Consider the following 19,177-nt stretch of genomic DNA (forward strand, 5'->3'; position numbering starts at 1 on the left):
AGGACGCTTCAACCGACCCACGCACCAATTTGCACGATGCCCGCACAGTGATGCGGATAGCGTCACCGTTTGCGACAAGGCTACTCGCGCGTAATAACTTTTGTGGTTTATCAACGTGGATTTGTTTTCGCGTATTTTTGTGCGCTTGCAGGGCCGCGTGTGTGAGGTTTAGGTGTTGTCATGCCTCATATGACGTGCCCTCAACTTCAGTGCGGGGAAGCACAGCGCAGGCGCTCAGATACGCTTCGCTACACATGCGCGTGCATGGGCGCTGTGATGTTCGATAGCACACCTCTGTCCCTTCAAAAGCTAATATGCTTGTGTGTGTGTGTGTCTGCGTTCATGCGAGAACGGTTCCTCTCCTCGTGCTATGCTTACACCCCCTCCCCCTCCCCCTACATCTCTCCTCATGGAACCGCTCGTCCTCTCTTTGTGGTGTATGGAGCAGGTTTTCTGGCGTCTCCTAGCTTCCCACGATACGCGTGCCTCGCCTTCATTCTCTTTCTGCTTCCTTTTGACAGCACCAAAGCCGCTTTTCTTTTTTTTTTATACACGTGTGTATCTGTATCTATCTATATATATATATATCTATATATATATATAAGCTTGCTAAACCTCCAAACGCATAGCATAGCATAAGAGGTGGTGCTACCTTTATCCCCTTCCCCCCCAAACAACGAAAACATCAACACCAAAGAAACACACACACACACACACACCTCCTCCTCCTCCTCCCTGACTCATAACTTCGTTCGCACACCTCACCACCGTCACGAACCAAGATGCCCCGTCGTACAAATTGTATTTGGCACCCGATGCCCGAGGAGGTACGTCGCTCCTCTATCCAGTCTCGCCGCGCATCGCTGGCCGCCGGCCGTCGCAAGGGCTCTAGTACTCACCAGCCGGACTGGGACGTTGAAGCCTCACCGACTTCGTGTCGCGGCAACGACAGGGCGTGTGAGGGCGCGGCGGGAGTGGCGCACACTTCACAGGAGGCCGCCGCGCCGACCATGGGGACCGTCAAGCACTTGCAGCGGGCTGTAGAGGATATCCACACGGATACGACTCGGAACTCGGTGAGGGCAGATCCTGTGTTGACGATGGTGACGGACGAGGAGGGGGACGGGGTCGAGACAGCGGCGGGCGACCTCGTCAAGGGCCGCATTCGCCACACAGTGCGTTTCCAAGGCAAAAAGTGGGCTGAGTTGCTGCTCAACCGCCGCGGAGAGATCGAGGTATCATTCATGGAGGACATCCGTGAGGCTGCATTCGTCGTGGCAGACGAGGTGAAGAGGCTTAATGTCAGGATGAACGACTGCATGGAGGTGTCGTTTGTAGTGTGCAGTGACAACGGCTTGCGTCAGAAAGAGGTCCAAGCTGCGCTCCAAAAATACACCTACCCTAAAACGTATCAACTCTACGAGAAATACAAGGCGTAGGGCAGAAGGCAGAATGACGCGTTCCCACACGCACAACAACATTCACTGAGGCATATCCCTTCCCCCCCCCCCTCCCCCCCTCCCCTCCCCTCCCCTTCCCCCCCCTCCCTCCCCCGCTTCATACTGTTTTCTACTCTCTGCTTTTCTCCGTCTTTGATGATGCCACCTTCACACAAGTAGAGAAGGAAGAGGGAGGGGGGAGGGCAGGGTGGGGCGGGGAGGGGGGCTCACGAGGAGACTTGCATCCGGCTGACTGCAACACAACTCCGCATTCGTGTCAGTTCATCGTATCGGTCGCTTACCTACCTGTTCCCACAGGCAGACGCCCACTTCACCTTCCTCCCTCCCTCTATTGGCATCCCCGTGTCCCACCAGAACAGGAGGGAGGCACCTACGAGCCCTTCGGATACGGCTTGCACACGAAAAGAAGCAACGCGAGGCGCAGAGCAAAGAGCGCGAGAAACAAAAAAACTGAACCGTAATCGATCGACATTCCTCCCTTTCCCCTCTCTCTCTCTCTTTCCCTACCCCCAAAGGAAATAAAATTATCGTCGCCACTACAACCGAAAGGAAATATCGTTCATCATTGCACATGTTTGTACGTTAGTGGGGGGTGGGGGCGAGGAAAAACAAAAGAGCTGCTGGATATCCATTATTTGTGTGTGCGTGAGTGTGGCAGCGGATGTGAGGTATCTGCGTGTGTCTGTGTTCATGCGAGAACGGTTCCTCTCCTCGTGCTATGCTTACACCCCCTCCCCCTCCCCCTACATCTCTCCTCATGGAACCGCTCGTCCTCTCTTTGTGGTGTATGGAGCAGGTTTTCTGGCGTCTCCTAGCTTCCCACGATACGCGTGCCTCGCCTTCATTCTCTTTCTGCTTCCTTTTGACAGCACCAAAGCCGCTTTTCTTTTGTTTTATACACGTGTGTATCTGTATCTATCTATATATCTATATATCTATATATATATATAAGCTTGCTAAACCTCCAAACGCATAGCATAGCATAAGAGGTGGTGCTACCTTTATCCCCTCCCCCCAAAAACGAAAACAACAACAAAGACACACACACACACACACACACACACACACACACACCTCCTCCTCCTCCTCCCTGACTCATAACTTCGTTCGCACACCTCACCACCGTCACGAACCAAGATGTCCCGTCGTGCAAATTGTATTTGGCACCCGATGCCCGAGGAGGTACGCTGCTCCTCTATCCAGTCTCGCCGCGCATCGCTGGCCGCCGGCCGTCGCAAGGGCTCTAGTACTCACCAGCCGGACTGGGACGTTGAAGCCTCACCGACTTCGTGTCGCGACAACGACAGTGCGTGTGAGGGCGCGGCGGGAGTGGCGCACACTTCACAGGAGGCCGCCGCGCCGACCATGGGGACCGTCAAGCACTTGCAGCGGGCTGTAGAGGATATCCACACGGATACGACTCGGAACTCGGTGAGGGCAGATCCTGTGTTGACGATGGTGACGGACGAGGAGGGGGACGGGGTCGAGACAGCGGCGGGCGACCTCGTCAAGGGCCGCATTCGCCACACAGTGCGTTTCCACGGCAAAAAGTGGGCTGAGTTGCTGCTCAACCGCCGCGGAGAGATCGAGGTATCATTCATGGAGGACATCCGTGAGGCTGCATTCGTCGTGGCAGACGAGGTGAAGAGGCTTAATGTCAGGATGAACGACTGCATGGAGGTGTCGTTTGTAGTGTGCAGTGACAACGGCTTGCGTCAGAAAGAGATCCACGCTGCGCTCCAAAAATACACCTACCCTAAGATGTGCTGGCTGTACCTGAACACCGAAGCGTAGGGCAGAAGGCAGAATGACGCGTTCCCACACGCACAACAACATTCACTGAGGCATACCCCTCCCCCCCTCCCCTCCCCTCCCTCCCTTCATACTGTTTTCTACTCTCTGCTTTTCTCCGTCTTTGATGATGCCACCTTCACACAAGTAGAGAGGGAAGAGGGAGGGGGGAGGGCAGGGTGGGGCGGGGAGGGGGGCTCACGAGGAGACTTGCATCTGGCTGACTGCAACACAACTCCGCATTCGTGTCAGTTCATCGTATCGGTCGCTTACCTACCTGTTCCCACAGGCAGACGCACCTCTTTCTGTTTTTTTTTTCTTCCCCTCTTCCCTTCCCCGCTTTTGATGGTTTCATTTTTTTCTTCTCGTTTTTCTTTCGGGGCTGTCTTGCATTTTTTTTTGTTTTGATGCTCCTTGTGAAGAGAGAGAGTGTCTCCCGCGTTTTGGGTACGCCCCCTCATTAAAGGAAAAAAAACATTAATATTTATCCATAGAACCTATACGCACATATTCTTGATGTCCATCAACCACCACCACCACCACCATCATCCTCATGACGACGACGCTCCACCTCCACATTTTACGGATGAAAAAGGTGTTTACTATTTTGTATCATTTCCATTTACATATAAGTTTGTACGTGCTTTGTGTTGTGTTTTTTTTTGTTGTTTGATCTGTGCGGGTGTGCTTATCATCGATCCCCTCCTCTTCCTCCCCTCCAAAAATGTACTGCCGCTTCAGAAAGAGGGACGGAGAAAGGAAAATAGAAAAGAACCGAGCACAACACAAGCACTCGCTCCCCCAAACAACATCAAACAACAACTTACACACAAACGCATTGCTTCGAAAAATGCATATGTAGTTTTCTGGGTGGATGTGTGAGGGCTCACTCGCTTTTTTTTTTCATATATATATATATATGTCTGTGTTCAAGTCGCTCTTGTCTGTGTTCAAGAGCAATGTGGGACCTTTATGCACATCCACGCAAGAGTTGATGCGTTTTTCATTGTGGTTTCGCACTTTTCTTTTTTTTTCGCCCGTGAAATGATTTCTTACTTGCAGTCAATAGAGGCGAGGTTTAGAAGAAAAAAACAAACAAACATGTGCCGGCGCATCGCCTATGTGTGTGTGTGTGTGTGTGTTGATGTGTGCGCGCGTGGTCAAGCTCAGTTTCTATTCGTGCATTCGGCCTCAGCCACTTCTCTCTTCTTTCCACTTCCAGACATACACCCAATATACGACTATTTGGGGGGCTTGTGTATTTTTGTCTTGTCGCATTCATCATAGTTGTCGTGTGTCCTCCCCCTTCCCTCCCCCTCCCTTTCCTCCGTCACTCTCATATCGCGTACATGCTTCGTCGCCTTTATCTTCTTTCCTCTTAGTGTGGTGGTTGTAGTGGGGTGGTGCTTGACGCAAACTTTCGAAAAAAAAATAATAACCGTTTCTCTATCCCCCCAAAACCGTTTTTTTGTTGTTGTATGTGGGGGTGTTTCGGGTGTCTTGTTGAGTTTGTTCGCTCTTTTTTTTATCTCCTCGAAGTTTACACTCTCTTGCACTTCATGAATTTCTTCGCCCTACCTTGGGTGTGGTGCTTATTATATTCCCGATGCCATCACAGCAACCATCACCACCATCGTCTTCACAGTTTCCTCTTCATGCCTCCTCCCCCCTCCCCCCCCCCTTCATCCTCTTCATCCTCTCCTACCCTTGTCCGATCTTCGGCGCAAGGGGAATTAGGCAGTTTCCCATCACACACACACACAACGGGGAAAAACAAAAAATTCTCCGTGTACATGTTTTTGTGTTTCCATCTCATATCTATCTATCTATATATATATATATATATCTGTATGTTTGTGTGTCTACTTCATAGCTGCGTTCTTCTAAACGGTCTCTTCTGCCTCCCCCCCTCTCCCCCCCTCTGTGAGTGTTATTGTCCTTGAGTATCACCACTCTTTTTCTGTGTGTGCGTATCGGAGAAGGCCGGCTTGATGACATGAGATTAGGCCATGTTGCGTCCTCTGCGGCTAGGCAACACATTTCTGCGTTGTATCCCCTTTGGCACTCCTCACCTCTTTCCCATTTTTGTTTTCGCATCAGAGTCTACTCTCAACCTCCCCCTTTCTCTCTCTTTAAATCACCTCCCCTCTCAAACACACACACACACACACACACTGTATCGCGATGTATCTCTTTTCTCTCGCTATACACACAGGCGTGTGTGCAACAAATAACTAAAGCAAAAAAAAGTATCATAGCACGAGCGGCAAAAAAAAAAAGAAGCAGATAGCAGAAGAAGACACACGATTCACATTGCGCATATTTTCTACACTTACTTCTAAACACACTTGTACAGACACGTGTTTTTTTTTGTTCTTTGGCTTTTATACCGAAGCTCACAACACTCACCCCCTTTGCGAGGAAGCTATTCCTTATTTTCAGTCATCAGTACCACCTTTTTCTCGCTCTTTTCCCTCCCCTCCCCCTCCCCCTCCCCGACAGGTCTTCAAACAAAAAAAATAATATCCCGAGTGTGCATACCATGCCCACTTCTGTGCGCGCTGACGATAACACGAACCGTAGGAGGACGGGCGTGAATAACGCTGATGGAGGTGATCGCATCATCGACGGGCTCCGCTACCCGCGTCAGGAGCGCCAGATTGATCCGCTTGGGTTCGAACTGACAACTCATGGGCTACACTTCCACGGCCATGACTGGGATATCCCTTTGACACAGAAGCGCGATGAGCTGACGAAGGCCTTCATACAGGATGCCGCGGCAGCCACAAACGAACCGGAGGAAAACATTCGTAACCTTCGTTTCATCGTGACGCGGACGCACCTGGACGCAAAACTGATGGTGCGCCACAAAGTCTACAAGTCGAAGCACGAGGTGCAGGAGATGCTGTCTTCTGCTAAATGGTCGCATGTGAAGGCGCTGTATGAGCCCCGGCAAAAGATGCCGCGGCCGAAGGCGTCCGCCAAGATTCGCCCCGGTGGAGCCGGTGACGATCAGACGTTGCTCGGTTTGAACCGACAGACAACTTCGCATAACCTCAGCTTTTTTGGTCGTGCAAATGTCGGTGCCGAGGGCCCTGAGTTCGTGGACCACCACGACGATAGTGAAGAGCCAGCAGCGTACGAAGATCAGCAGAATGCCAAGTTGAATCGTGCAAAGAGCGGTCTCTTTATCTCTGTCAGCCTTGCCGCATAGGTGAGCGGTGGGCAAAGACAGACAGACAGACAGAGAGGGAGTCCCAATCGAAAAAGAGGCGGGGGAGGGGGGACGGATAAAGGGCGTGAGAGCGAAAAAGTCGCTCATGGTTGATCCCCTCCCCTTCCTCCCTGCCGCGACCTCCGTCTGTTAGTCTCTGTCATTTGCCCATCCACTTCTTCCCGCACGGATGTCTACGCTGCTTTTCTTTTTTACATTTCGCAGGCATCACTGCTCCTCTCGACATGTTTTCATCATTCATGCCGTTTTTTTTTTCCGGCACTTCACTTCACCTCAGCCCCCCCCCCCCCGTCTCCCCTCCCCCGTGCGCCTTATATATATATCTATATATATGTCTATATATTTCTGTCGTTGCATTGTATGCCCTGAAGCGAATGAAGGACTGGTGCAATATATATCTCATCCTCCTCTTCGTCGTCGTCGTCGTCGTCGCTTTGTTCTTTGTCTTTCTCGGGGCAGGGCAAAAAGTAGGGACGAGGCAAGTTATTCCCCCCCCTCTTCCGTGAGTCTCACCTCACACTTCGTATCCATCTCCACCCTCCTTGCAGGTGGTATAGCTCGTGTGCATGACTCTATCTTTTTCTTCTCTAGGCTGTGTCAAACATCTGGCACCTATTCACTCTCCCTGTATGCGTGTCTATCTTGGTATATGCAGGTGTTACATGCATTTCTGTTTGCATGCATGCATGCATGCGTGTGTGCGTGTGTGGAGGAGGAGGAGGAGAAAGAGGGCGGGTTGTATTTTTTTTTTGTCTCATTTACTCACCCCTGTCTCATCTGCGTAGGCCTCTTCCCTTCCCCTTTCTCCCCTCCCTCCTCTTTTTCTCGCCTACACATGTACAGAGCACACACACAGGGAATCTCTCTCTCGTTATTCCTCTTTTTCTTTTCCGACTTCAGTTCTTCTCGATGTGCATCCGCATTGACGCGACCCTCCCCCCCCCCTCCCCCTTCCTGCACACCAGCGCGTGACACCCAAAACTGGCGGCTAGCCGGCGAATAGTGGAGAGCTCACGCATGAGTGGGAACTCTGGTGCCCATCACATAAGAGAGGAGGAGGAGGCGCAAAAAACTCTTTTTTTTCAGTATTTTTTTTTGTATTGTGTGGGCCTCCTCTGTGTTTTTTCTCGGTCTTTATGGGTTGGTGTGCTGTGGTGTGTGCCGCACGGGTCGCCGCTTCACTACTTCTGCTCCCTTTCGTGTTTTCATGCGCGCTCCCGTGTCCCGCTTCCTGTGTTCTTCCTCTTGCTCTCTCTTACCCCCGCTTATTCCCCCCAACGGAACCAAAAAAAACGAACACATTTGTTCACCCCGCATTGACCCTTGCGCCCCCCACTGTTGCATCAGTTTTCATGCCCAACACCATGTAGATTGTGTGTGTGTGTAGCGGATCGATTGGGATGCGGGGTGGGTGGGTGGGTGGGTGGATGGGGGGGGGGCGTGCGGCGGCGGCCGCGGCGTCTCTTTTTCTCTCTGACAGATATTTTTTCCTTTTTCTTTGCTGTAGTTGCTGCCTCTTTAATTCGCTCTTCAACTCTTGTCGGCTGTGTCGTCACGGATCATTGAAAGAGTCCAGAGACGAACCTCTGCGTGTCTCGCTCCCCTCTTCATCCTCCCCTCCCCCCTCGTTTCTGCGTCCTCTTGGTTTGTTCTTGTACGTCATTAGGTGGGATCGTCGTCGATGCCGTCTCTTGTACGACACTTCTGGTCTGATAGGCCCCCCTTCCCCTTCCAATTGGCATACACCGATAAGGTGAAAGTCACACATGCACGTGTGTGCATGCAGCCGGGCGAGCTAACATGTTTGACAGACACCACCACCTGCCCAGAGAAAAAAGGAAGGAAGAAAACCAGGAAAGAGATGAGCGATGCAGCCGTAGAGGACCAGAAGGCCAAACAAGGGGGGGGGGGAGAGGCAGAAGAGATACACGGTGTTGTGCTGGTGAGAGGATGGTGGTGACGGTGGTGGGGGAGGGAGTCGTAATGACTACGCCGCCTTTGTAGCATCGCCTTCTGACTTGCTTCTCGTCAGATCGATAGCCATTGTCGCACTCTGGATGCGTGCATGTGTGTAGCGGGGTATTACTGTGATTTAGTGAGTGTGGAACGACACAGACCACTGTGCGCGCCTGTGCATGGAAACTAGCAACCCCCCCCCCCCACACACACACGCACACACACACACAGGCAGATATACACGGCGACAGCAGCAGATTTTTCACTTTCGAGGGTGCAGTGAAGCTCGCCTTTTTTTCTTCCTAAGTGGCGGGAGCTCGGCGTCTCGCTTGCCTTAGGGTTTCGCTCTTTCACGTCTACTTTTCCAAGGTTTCTTCTTTTCTCCTTTTCTCCTTTTCCCCTTTCTTTTCGCGCGTCCTTTGCGATGGCCGGCGATGCGGACGCGCGACGCGTATTCGACATGACCCCTGGATTTACTTGTACACTGACGCACACCAACGCCCTACGCCGCCAGGTGTCTCACGTTACAACCTTCAAAAGACTGAAGTATTCGAAAAAAGAAAACGCAAGCGAAAGGACACACACACACGCACACACACACACACGCACACACACGCACACATACACACATACAGAGAGAGAAAGCGACACACAAAGGGGGTGAACAGACACCTGAAACTTCTTACATATTTGGTGCCGCCGCATTCCAAATACTTCTATCGTCAATTTTGGTGCGTGTGTATATACAAGAGTTTTTCGTTTTTTTTGTTCGTTTACTGTGTGCTCTGGCTGCTGCTGCTGCAAAGGGAGTTGGGGGGGAGTTAGTCATTTATATTAGCGAGTTGTAAACATTAAACACTATTGACCATATTCATTGTCCCGAAGTGTTACCGGGCAGGCGTACATTGTTTGTTTGTACTTGTTCAAGTCTAGGCAATGGATCAACTGCAAACCCGGCTCTCCAATGGGCGCAATGTCCTGGGGAAAGGCTGGACGCCCGAGCAACAAAAGTTGTACAGCGCTCTCGCTCTCACCACAGTTCTCAGTTCTGGGGTCACGTTGGCCGGCGTTAGGCTGATGCGGTGGTGGTGCGCTGGACGTGGTGCGGCTCGTTGCAACAACGATAAATCAGAGAGCAACTCGAAGAGCTCCGAAATCTACGAGAGCGAGGCCTCGGCGCGTCAGTACATGGAGTTTCATTACACACCATCGCGTGAGAGCTACACACAGAGTTTGCAGCTCGTTAGCGACGCCTATGACTTTCCCACACGTGTCGCCAAAATGTTTCGCACGTACATGCCGTCAGACAAGCGTAACCTGCGCGGACTCGACGTTGGCTGCGCAACTGGCGCCTCAGTCCTCGAAATGTCCAAAGTGTTTGATGGCGGCGTCATCGGCATCGACTTCTCAGAGGTGTTCATTCACCTTGCGAATGAAGTTCTCGGTCAGCCGAAATCCGGCAAGAAAGTGACCTACACAGCCCCTGTCCAGGGTGGGATCACGGAGCCGCGGGAACTGGAGCTGCCCAGCGGCGTGCTGCCGGAGCGCTGTAGGTTTTACGCCGGGGACGCCATGGACATGTTCGAAGAGGACCACAAGATGACGACCAAGACGTCGAGTCTCTACCCCGATGTGAAATATTGGCAGGCAAAAAAGGGCGAAACCTTTGACGGCGTACTGTGCCTCAACCTGATTGATCGCGTGCCGGACCCGCACCGCCTCCTTGACAATTTTTCACGGCTTCTGTCGAAGGGTGGCATCCTCATCCTCGCAGACCCGTACTCGTGGTGGGAGGACGCAACGAAGAGGTCACGCTGGATAGGCGGTCGCCAGGAAGACGGTGTGCGCAGCGAGGAGGCGGTGAAGGCAGCCCTTGTGGAAAAGTTCGAGCTACTGAGCGAATCCGATGAGGCCTTCCTCATCCGTGACCACATTCGACACTATCAGTTGGGCTTTTCGCACTGCACGGTATGGCGCAGGAGGTAGGGCCAACATGCATGCAAGGCAACGTGAGAGTCACCATCGCTGCCAGTTGTAGCTAAAGGAAAAAAAAGTATATGTTTTCACTGTTCTGTGAGATAACTTCACGCCCTCTCTTGAAAAAAAAAATGCCCCCACTCAGTAGCTCACCCAGTAGGTGGAGAGCAGTGGTGGTGGTGGGACGTGATACACGTGACACCTTCGTCTTCGTCCCCGTCCCCCCCCACACACACACACTCCCTCGATCTTTCTCTTTTAGCTCGCCCTTTTTTTTTCATGCAAGCTTTGTTTGGCTTATTTGGCTTTGACTGGTGTGCTTCTTCGTTTGTCATTCCCCGCCTTGTGGGTGCACACTCGCACTCACTCACGCTCATGGGCATAACACTCACCTCTGACGGTTTTCTTTCCCTCCTTCTTCCTCCCTCCTTTCTACTCGATGCCCTAATGGGAGGAGGAGGGGGAAGAGAAGCGTGTTCGCACTTAATTGCGAACAAGTCCACCGCCCTACCCCCTTTATAGTTGTTGGCTCGTTTGTTCGCTTTGCGTGTGTGTGTGTGTGTGTGTGTACCCACCCCGTTTCTCGACAACTCTTTCTGTTATGATTGCTGAGCTTTTTTTTTTTTGGGGGGGGGAGGGAGGCACGCGTTTAAACCTTGAGCCTCCCGTCTCCTTTCTTCGCTCTCAGTTGATTTTCGTATCTCAATGGATATTTTGCGTTGCTTGCATAGTCGACTCTCCAAGCGAAGAGCATCCCTTCTGAGTGCAAGAAGGGGAGGGGGAGGGGGGTGGTTCACCACTAGAGTGTAGAGTACGAGGTTGCGGAAAGGGGGGCATCACTCGGTGCTACACACACACACACACACATACAGTCGAGTAGGTAAAAATGACAGCTCGTTTTTTTGTATCTGCCAGGCAGGACGGGAGGCTGCTGCTGCTTCGATGCAGCTGCTACCTGTCATCTGATCGCCTGCCTTCCCGAATGACTTTGCTCTCGTGTCTGTGGGCGTCTGTGCTCTCGGAAAGCAAGAGCGACTTTGTGCTACACCACCTTCTGGCGCGTGCGTCCCCGTCCCGCACTCCCCGTCCCGCACTCCCCAGCCCATGACGTCGAGCTGCGTTTCTTTGCGTGTCCAGCGCGGCGTTGTTGAGTACCCGGCATTGAGGAACGAGAACAGCTCCATGCGCCCCCTCTCTTTTTTTTTTTACGTTTTGCCCACCTCGCCGTTCCTGCGCGCCTTGATGTCTTGGCTGTCAAGACTCTACTCGATGTATGACCTCTCGTCTTCCTCCTTTCATGTTTTCGACCACTGACTACGTACTATTCGCCTTCCTCGCCGTGTGTGGGGCGAACTCATCCCCCCCCACCCCCTCCCGCCTTGTGTGGTGTGTGTGTGTGTGTGTCCGGGGCTCCAGAGCGAATCAGGCGCGTGTTAACTCGCATCACCAAAAATCCTCATTGGATGAGGGATCCTCTCAGCGGCAAAGCGAGCGAAAAGGGAATCCCCCACCCCCACCCCCCCCACCCCCACACTCACATAAATAAATATCTACATACGTGTAGACACGTTTGCTTGGGTTCCCATGAAGGAGTTGTCCAATCGGCAATGGAGGGCACTGGCGCAGGCTTACCCATTTTACTTAACTGAGGAAGCAGGTGTTGGCGGCGCTGCCGTTGATTCGGCACGAGGCCGCCAAGCTGATCTCACCCACGGCAATCTCTTGGCTCCATCGCTCTCCTCGAATGAAGAGTTTGTGCTGAGCGTTGTTCCGCGAGTGTCGAAGATTTTTCCTGAGGAACTCCAGGCGTACGAAAGGGGTCGCGCCTGTTGCGCTCAACAAGGCCACCTCAACGCCGATGGACTCAGTCCCACGTCGTCTTGCACCGCAGCAGAGGCGGTGGATGCGCTGCTCCGTTACCTTTTCGACTCTGACGGTTCTGCGCACTCGAAGGACGTATCAACGGAGCAGCACAAGACTGTCGCCTTCAGGGCCTTTGCGCCGCTTGTTGTCCCCCTCTCACGCCGGGAGATACAACTACTCGGTCTGTACCACCGCAAGCAAGAGCAGTATGCTCATGTATTGAGCAATCAGCAGCAGTTACTTGCGGCCTCCCAGGTGGCTGTGAAGGTATTGCAAGAGGCGAGCGGTCCACTCGTGGCAGAGGCACCGAGCGGCGAGCGCGCCACCCAGCGAGGGGCGAAAGAAACGTTGGCGTCCCCCACCTGCGATAACCTCATTTTTCTTGACTACCAGAAGAGGGTCTCTTCATGGCCGCTGCTGGCTACCACGTGCCCCAGCTGCCGATGCAACTTTGCACATGCCGCACATCCTGAGCCGTCCGACTGTGTCCCCGGACTGAGTAGCGTGAAGGGTGGTGATGCTAGCCCCACCTTCACAAGCGTGCTAGCTGGCATTCCGTATGAGGGTCACCCACGCGAGACGCCGGCGGCGGCGACTATGTCAGTGGGGGTCCCATCAGTGACAGGCACACCGAGTACCTCTCTTCATTGCCATGCTGAAGCTAATGCGGCGCCGGCGCTATTTGTCGTCAACCGCTGCGTCGGCTGCCAGGAGGTTGGAGGCGATCTTCTCGTATGCACTCAGTGTGGGGAAATACGCCACGAAGCCTGTGGCGGCCCGCATCCCCCAGAGGTGAGCCAGGCCAACGGGAGGATGCCCACCGTGAATGCCTGCAAGCGGTGTGCGAAGGAGTTGAACTTATCCAGCAGCTCTTCAAGCCTTCGCAGCTCCACCTCGACTAGCGAGAGGGCAGAGCTGGACGAATACTTTGGCACCGAGGATGATGACAGCAGTCTCTCCGGTTTTATTGTGAACACCAGCGATGACGAGAAGGCGGAGGAGGACAGTCAGAGCGCAGGCGATGATGGCGGCGGGAGCGATGCGGACATGAGAGCGGGCAATGCGAGAGGTGAGGTGCGGCATTGCAGGCACCGCTCAAAGAAGACACTGTCGCTGTCTCCGCGCAAGGGCCAGCACGTTGGCAAGTCCAAGAAGACGCGGTCATCCACAGCCGCAGCGTCGGACGCAGCGTCGACGTCTTCGGGCGAGTCGAGCTCGTCATTGGGCATTTGGAGCCGCGCTGCTTCGCTTGACCGCGCCCTCGCAGGGGGTTCAGGAAAAAAGAATGGGAACGGTTCAACCGAGAAGAGGCGCGCCGGTAATGGTAGTGTGGGGGACATGGAGCCTCCGCGCAAAGGTCGGGAGCGGAAGCGAGGGAAACGCCGTCGCCGGAGCGGCGAGGGTGAGGAGGCTGGACGACGTCGACGCAACCGTAAGCGCTCCGGGGGGGATGCCACCGATGCGTCCTTGACGTCGAGCACGTCCTTGGCTTCGTCATCTTCGCTGACCAAGGAGACGCAAGGGTCAAAGGCAAGAAAAGGGAACATGCCATCGCAACACCAGTCCAGCACGCAAGGGCCACTATCACCAGCACACCAGGAGTGTACAAGGCAGGAGGTGCTCAGTCCTGCTAGTAAAAAGGGCACGGTGGGCTCATCCAGAGAGCATTGCCGAACAGAGCCGTTATCAGCTCCGCCGGCTAGTAAGTTGATGATGTTGGAGGACGAGGAGGAGCTCAGTGCTCTCGGCATTGCCTCATCTTCCACGTCGGCGACTCCACTGCACCCATCGCCGCCGTCGTCCAAGCGGCGCCAAGGGGGTATCGCCAACAGAAGGGCTGGTCGAAAAAGCGTCATGAACATTGGGACCTCTTCATTCTCTAGCGAGGACAGCGACTAACGGATGGGTGATGCCAAATCGTGGAGGCTCGAGTGTCGTCGGTCCCTGCATGGCATAGCCTGCACCGACCTCCGTTATCCCAATACGATCAACCCACACAGGCACGTGCATGGTACCCCGACCCTCAGGAGTATGTGTGTGTGTGTGTGCGAGGGGGTGGTGGGTGGAGGATGTCCTGCGAGTACTAGCCCCTGGTTCTTCGATGAGCGTGCGTCATACTTTCACACACACACACACACACACACACACACCGCGCCTTTTATCGGACACTCATCTACACTTTTACTTAACAGGCACATGCAGATAGCCATTCTCACTTGACCAGAGGGGGAGAAAGAGGGGCCTGTCATTCACGACCACTTTGCATAGGGAACAAAGATCTCTGCGGTTTCGGGAGAGGGAGGGGTGAGTGGGGGCCGCAGCAGCCGCAAGGAGGGGGGGGGGTTGTTCCCCCCCTCCCTCCCTCCCCTCACACGTGGAGATGATGCATACTTTGTGGGATAGACACGCGCTATCCCCATGGCCTTCTGTGACCTTTCGCCCGAGGTGTTATCAACCACCCCGCTTTTTTTTTGGTTGTTTGCTGAATTCACTGATGCTTACGTGACAGTACTACACGGCGACTTTGTCTTTGCTCCTACACTCTTCTTCTCTCTTGTTTGTACTTTGTAGACGGCTTTCATTTTTCTTTCTCTTTCACCACTCCCCTCTGTACACGCACACATACAACCAACTCCACCTCCCTCTCAGTCTGCTCCTTGTGTATGTGTATCTGAAGCACATCGTTCTTGTGTTCCTGTTCAGACTGTACACACACACACACATTTTTTCTCCCAAAAGGGGTACGTGTGTCATTACCTCTCATTCCACTCACAGACACTCGCTTTTCATCACCATCCTCATCGTTAATATTTAACCTCCTCCTCCCTCTCCCCCCTCCCCCTTGCCCTCACTTTTCCCTCTCTTGTGTAGTGTTTCACAGCGCTTGGCGACAGGATGGGGCGCAGCAACAACCAACGACGACGCAGCTGCAAGGCGATGGGGAAGCCGTTCATCCCCAAAATGGTGAAGAGTAAAGTTCGAAATGAAAACCGCCGCTTGAAGATAATGGCGGCGAAGAAGGACCCGCGGCTGCACAAGAAACTCTCCTACGACAAAGTCCAGACCAAAACTGGAAAGATCACCCACCGCAAGTTCCAATCTGGCGGCTACAATCACAGTGGAAGATTCGGCAAGGCAGCAGGAGCAAAAATGAACGCAGCGAAGGGGAAGAAGAAGTAGTCACCCTTCTCCTCCCCCCTCCCCTCCTCCTCCTCCCCCCCCTCCCCCAGCTGCTGCGGAGTAATGAAGCGCAGCAAAATTCTCTGCTTTTGAGTGTTCATCTGTCAATGATGGTGCGAGGTGTGTGTGTGTGTGTGCATCTTGTACTGGTCGATTCCTTTCTGTTTTTATTTGCTCCTCATCACTTGACCCCCCTTTTTTTTGCCTTGGGGGAGAAAAGGGGGGGGCTAAAAACTCCGTTGCTGAGGGCTTTCGGTTTATCCGGGGTTGTTGTTGTTGCAAGGATGGAGGATGAGCCTGTTTTTTTTCCCCCGCGAGAATGGGCTTGGGTGAACCGACAGTGACGTTGACCTGTGTGTGTACAATGACGTGTATCATTTATGACAAACGGATGGCAATGGGTCGGCATTTACCCGCACCTGTCTCATCCTCTGATGAGAAGGGCAGCGGCGTGTGTGTGGAGGGGGCCAAGTTTCTTCCAATAAACGTATAGGCAAGACCAAATGAGTATCCCCCCAAAATAAGATAATGGCACATCAGTGGAGAGCTCTTGCTGCTCAATAAAGTAAATCCATGTACACTTACACACATAGACACATACCCATGTGTATAAACATGTTCTCCTTCTGTTCTTGGGGATGTGTGGATGAAGGGGGGATGGAGGGGGGGGGGGTTGAACGGCGCGGACAAAAAAAAGGGAATTAAATAAAAAAAGTTTGATTATTTTGTTGTAAAGAATTTCTTTCGTCACATTCCCGCCGTTTTCTTCTCTCTTCTCCTTCCCTTCTCCTCCTTGTACTTCCCCATGTGACGGTGCATGTGTGTGTGCATGTGTGTGTGTGCGTGTGTGTATCGATGGAGAGGAGGCATTCCCGATTCAAAATGCCCACGAAGGAGCGCAGTAATTTTTTTCTCTCTCTCACAGATGCTTAAAGCCGTCAGTGTTCATTCCTATGGTGTGCTACGTCGTCGCCGTCTTTCTCTCTCTCTCTCATTCTTCACTGCCATACTGCGTACATTAAATTTTCTCTCTCAAAAGACGGGAGGAGGGGAATCACGTGCGCGCTCGCTTGCACCCACACACCCACACACACACACACACGCAGACCGATCAGCTCTCTCCACTCAGTTCACGATGTTCCGTCGTTCATGGCTTCGACTGATATCACTCACGGAAGCACAACGTTTGGTGCTCGACGCACCAGGACAGCGAGCCTCAACGCCACGAGCGTCACTATCAGAGATTCTAACAGCCCTAACGGAACACTATCGAGATGGTTCTGAGGCGTTTACCAAAGCTGCCCTGCAACACGTGGTGCAGCTTGATCAATCCAACGAGGACACGATGCACATCGCAGACGCGCGTGTTGCCGCACCATCGCCGTCGAACCATCTCCTGACTGATAAGGTCGGGGTAGAGCCACAGGCTGCTGCTGCGCCGCCCAAAACGCCACCGCACTTGATCACGGAGTTGCTGCGCGCCTACCCCCACACACCAGAAATCCGCGAGCGGTGCTGTCGCTGCATTGCCAACATGTGCCAACTCAGCGCTGACGCTGCTGGGAGCACCCAGCTCACCGCTGTTTCTACTCCTGGCGCCGCTCTCGCATGCAGCACTCCGCATTTGTCTAGTGCGCTTGTGGAAGAGGGCGCCGTGGAGCTGGTGCTCGGCACTCTTGCAATGGCGAGTCGTCTCAGCCCCAAGGGCCGTTCCTGGGCAGCCATGGCGATGCTCAACCTCACATGCATGTCCCACAACGGCGCTGCTCGCGCCACCGCCGCCGGTGCTGTCGACCGCCTGGCGGAGTTCGTCCTGTTTCTATTGTCAGTCGAGTCGACAGCCTCCACTGCCTCCACTGCGGCATCGATTCGCGGGATCGGGGAGGAGACGATCATCGCTCTCGACGCGGCCCTTGGTGCACTGACTGGCGTGTTAGCGGCCGAGGCCCCAGAAAACGCCTCCGGCATCTCGTTCAACTACGAAGCCACAAGCTACGTCGCCGTCGACGCTGTAGTGCGGTCGCTGCTGCTCGTGTCAGCGCTGATGGTTCGGGATGGGCGCAACGATGGCGCGCAGGCAGCCTCGCTCTCGTCACGTCGCTACGGCACAGTACATTTCGCGAATGCCACGGAGGTGCAGCAGACGGCCGTTGTCGTGCTGCTGCCGCTCCTGCACAAGGGCTGGATGGCGCTGCAGTCGGTGTGTAGCTGTGCGACCAATCTGCCAATGGTGTTTGACGTAATCTACGAGGCGGCAAACGCCAATCAGGAGAGCATGGTTGTCTCAAACGAGGTGGACGGTAGCACGGAGGAGGTCTTGCAGGTGACGAGGCGGACAGAGCGGCAGTACGTCGCGGCGCTGTCCAGTCTTATCGACGCGGCGCTGTTTGTGACGACAGAGTTGGAGGGGCTGGAGGCGATCGGGGCGGATAATTTGGCGCACCTCCAGGGAGATGTTCAGTTGTATGTAATGGGGGCCATGCAGGCAATGACCGCCTCGCGGAAGGACTTGGCACGCAAGGGCGCCACCACTGCTGCTCCAGTCAAGGCTGTCTGTGCTGGTGAGGATGTGGAGGAAGAGCACCAGGGCAACACAGCGGGTGATGTTACCGGTGTGTACCCAACAGAGGCGGCATTAAATGTGACGGACGTGCTCACAGAGGGTGCGGTAAGCAATATTGCACTGGCATGTGCCATCCGCCTTCACACTGGACACCAAGAACGATGCAGTCGGAACCAGCAGCATAATAATTGTGGAGTCCACAGTGCGCATTCGACACGTCTTCGCAGCGTCCCTCCTCCGTACACCGCTGCGGACTTCACTCTGCTTTCAAAGTCGCTGGTGGTGCTCGCCAATTTGGCAGAGGCTGGCGACGAGACAGCAACGTCAGCCAACGCAGTCGCAGCACTCCAGGTGATCCTGCAGGACGCGGTAGAGGGCGTCGTGTCCTTGCCACCAAAGTACGAGGCCGAGCTGGCGGAGCTCTTCCAGCCCACCGAGAAACGAGAGGACAATGCTGAGACGCGCGACAGCTCCGTCATTCTCTCTGAAGACCGGCTCTCTTTTCTACAACAAGGGGCGCTGGTGGGGCAGGTGTACGCGGTTCTCTGGAGCACGCTGCGCACAGCGCATGGGGTGACGAGCGTGTCGCAGATGAGTGTGATGCAGTCAGCCAAGGAGGTGCAGGCTTCGCTGCGGATGTCATACCTACCGGCACTGGATGTAGCGAAGCAGCGATTCGGTGCTTCCCCGGCTACAGCCACTGGTGATCAGGGGACAAAGTCGGATACTAGTAGATGGGTGGCGAACACGGCAGAAGAGACCGTAACCCGACTTTTGAAGTTGTCTGACGAGCTCGTTGGCACCATGGAGACGCTGTCTGCCAGTTCGCGAAACACACAGCGGTGTGATGTGTGTGTGTGACAGCTGACAGTACTTAGGTACTCCTCCTCATCCCTCCCAGCCTCGGTGCCCTTGACTAAAAGGGGAGAGGTCTCTGTCTGTGTATGTCTGTCTGTGTGTGTGTGTGTGGGTGTGTGTGCGTCTTTCGCGCCCCCTTTTTTTTCTTGGCTTGTTTTTGTTTTCAAATGTCTCTGTAATACGTGATTGGTGCGTTCTTGTCGTATGCCGTCTCGCTCCTCTTCTTTTTTTTGTCGTGTAATGTTTCTGTGATGTGTAGGGACATCCACGTGAACCCAAGGGAAGGGGGTGGGG

At 53.9% G+C, this 19,177-nt stretch overlaps 7 protein-coding genes across 7 annotated transcripts; all 7 read left to right on the forward strand.

The window, feature by feature from the left end:
- Window positions 1–782: 782 nt before the first annotated feature.
- On the forward strand, window positions 783–1,439 carry JKF63_04250 (uncharacterized protein; the record flags this gene model as incomplete). The annotated part of the gene is made up of 1 exon (XM_067900242.1): window positions 783–1,439. One exon carries the CDS (start codon window positions 783–785, stop codon window positions 1,437–1,439), a length of 657 nt encoding a protein of 218 aa, XP_067756426.1.
- Window positions 1,440–2,597: 1,158 nt separating this feature from the next.
- JKF63_04251 (uncharacterized protein) lies at window positions 2,598–3,254 on the forward strand (the record flags this gene model as incomplete). Its single annotated transcript, XM_067900243.1, has 1 exon — window positions 2,598–3,254. One exon carries the CDS (start codon window positions 2,598–2,600, stop codon window positions 3,252–3,254), a length of 657 nt encoding a protein of 218 aa, XP_067756427.1.
- A 2,539-nt stretch (window positions 3,255–5,793) lies between these two features.
- Window positions 5,794–6,465, forward strand: JKF63_04252 (uncharacterized protein; the record flags this gene model as incomplete). The annotated part of the gene is made up of 1 exon (XM_067900244.1): window positions 5,794–6,465. One exon carries the CDS (start codon window positions 5,794–5,796, stop codon window positions 6,463–6,465), a length of 672 nt encoding a protein of 223 aa, XP_067756428.1.
- Window positions 6,466–9,378: 2,913 nt separating this feature from the next.
- JKF63_04253 (uncharacterized protein) lies at window positions 9,379–10,428 on the forward strand (the record flags this gene model as incomplete). The annotated part of the gene is made up of 1 exon (XM_067900245.1): window positions 9,379–10,428. One exon carries the CDS (start codon window positions 9,379–9,381, stop codon window positions 10,426–10,428), a length of 1,050 nt encoding a protein of 349 aa, XP_067756429.1.
- A 1,575-nt stretch (window positions 10,429–12,003) lies between these two features.
- JKF63_04254 (uncharacterized protein) lies at window positions 12,004–14,181 on the forward strand (the record flags this gene model as incomplete). Its single annotated transcript, XM_067900246.1, has 1 exon — window positions 12,004–14,181. One exon carries the CDS (start codon window positions 12,004–12,006, stop codon window positions 14,179–14,181), a length of 2,178 nt encoding a protein of 725 aa, XP_067756430.1.
- Window positions 14,182–15,177: 996 nt separating this feature from the next.
- On the forward strand, window positions 15,178–15,462 carry JKF63_04255 (uncharacterized protein; the record flags this gene model as incomplete). The annotated part of the gene is made up of 1 exon (XM_067900247.1): window positions 15,178–15,462. One exon carries the CDS (start codon window positions 15,178–15,180, stop codon window positions 15,460–15,462), a length of 285 nt encoding a protein of 94 aa, XP_067756431.1.
- Window positions 15,463–16,597: 1,135 nt separating this feature from the next.
- On the forward strand, window positions 16,598–18,886 carry JKF63_04256 (uncharacterized protein; the record flags this gene model as incomplete). Its single annotated transcript, XM_067900248.1, has 1 exon — window positions 16,598–18,886. One exon carries the CDS (start codon window positions 16,598–16,600, stop codon window positions 18,884–18,886), a length of 2,289 nt encoding a protein of 762 aa, XP_067756432.1.
- Between the last annotated feature and the right edge of the window lie 291 nt (window positions 18,887–19,177).

The sequence above is a fragment of the Porcisia hertigi genome, chromosome 26 (assembly GCF_017918235.1).
Source record: "Porcisia hertigi strain C119 chromosome 26, whole genome shotgun sequence".
In the NCBI taxonomy this organism is placed as follows: domain Eukaryota; phylum Euglenozoa; class Kinetoplastea; order Trypanosomatida; family Trypanosomatidae; genus Porcisia; species Porcisia hertigi.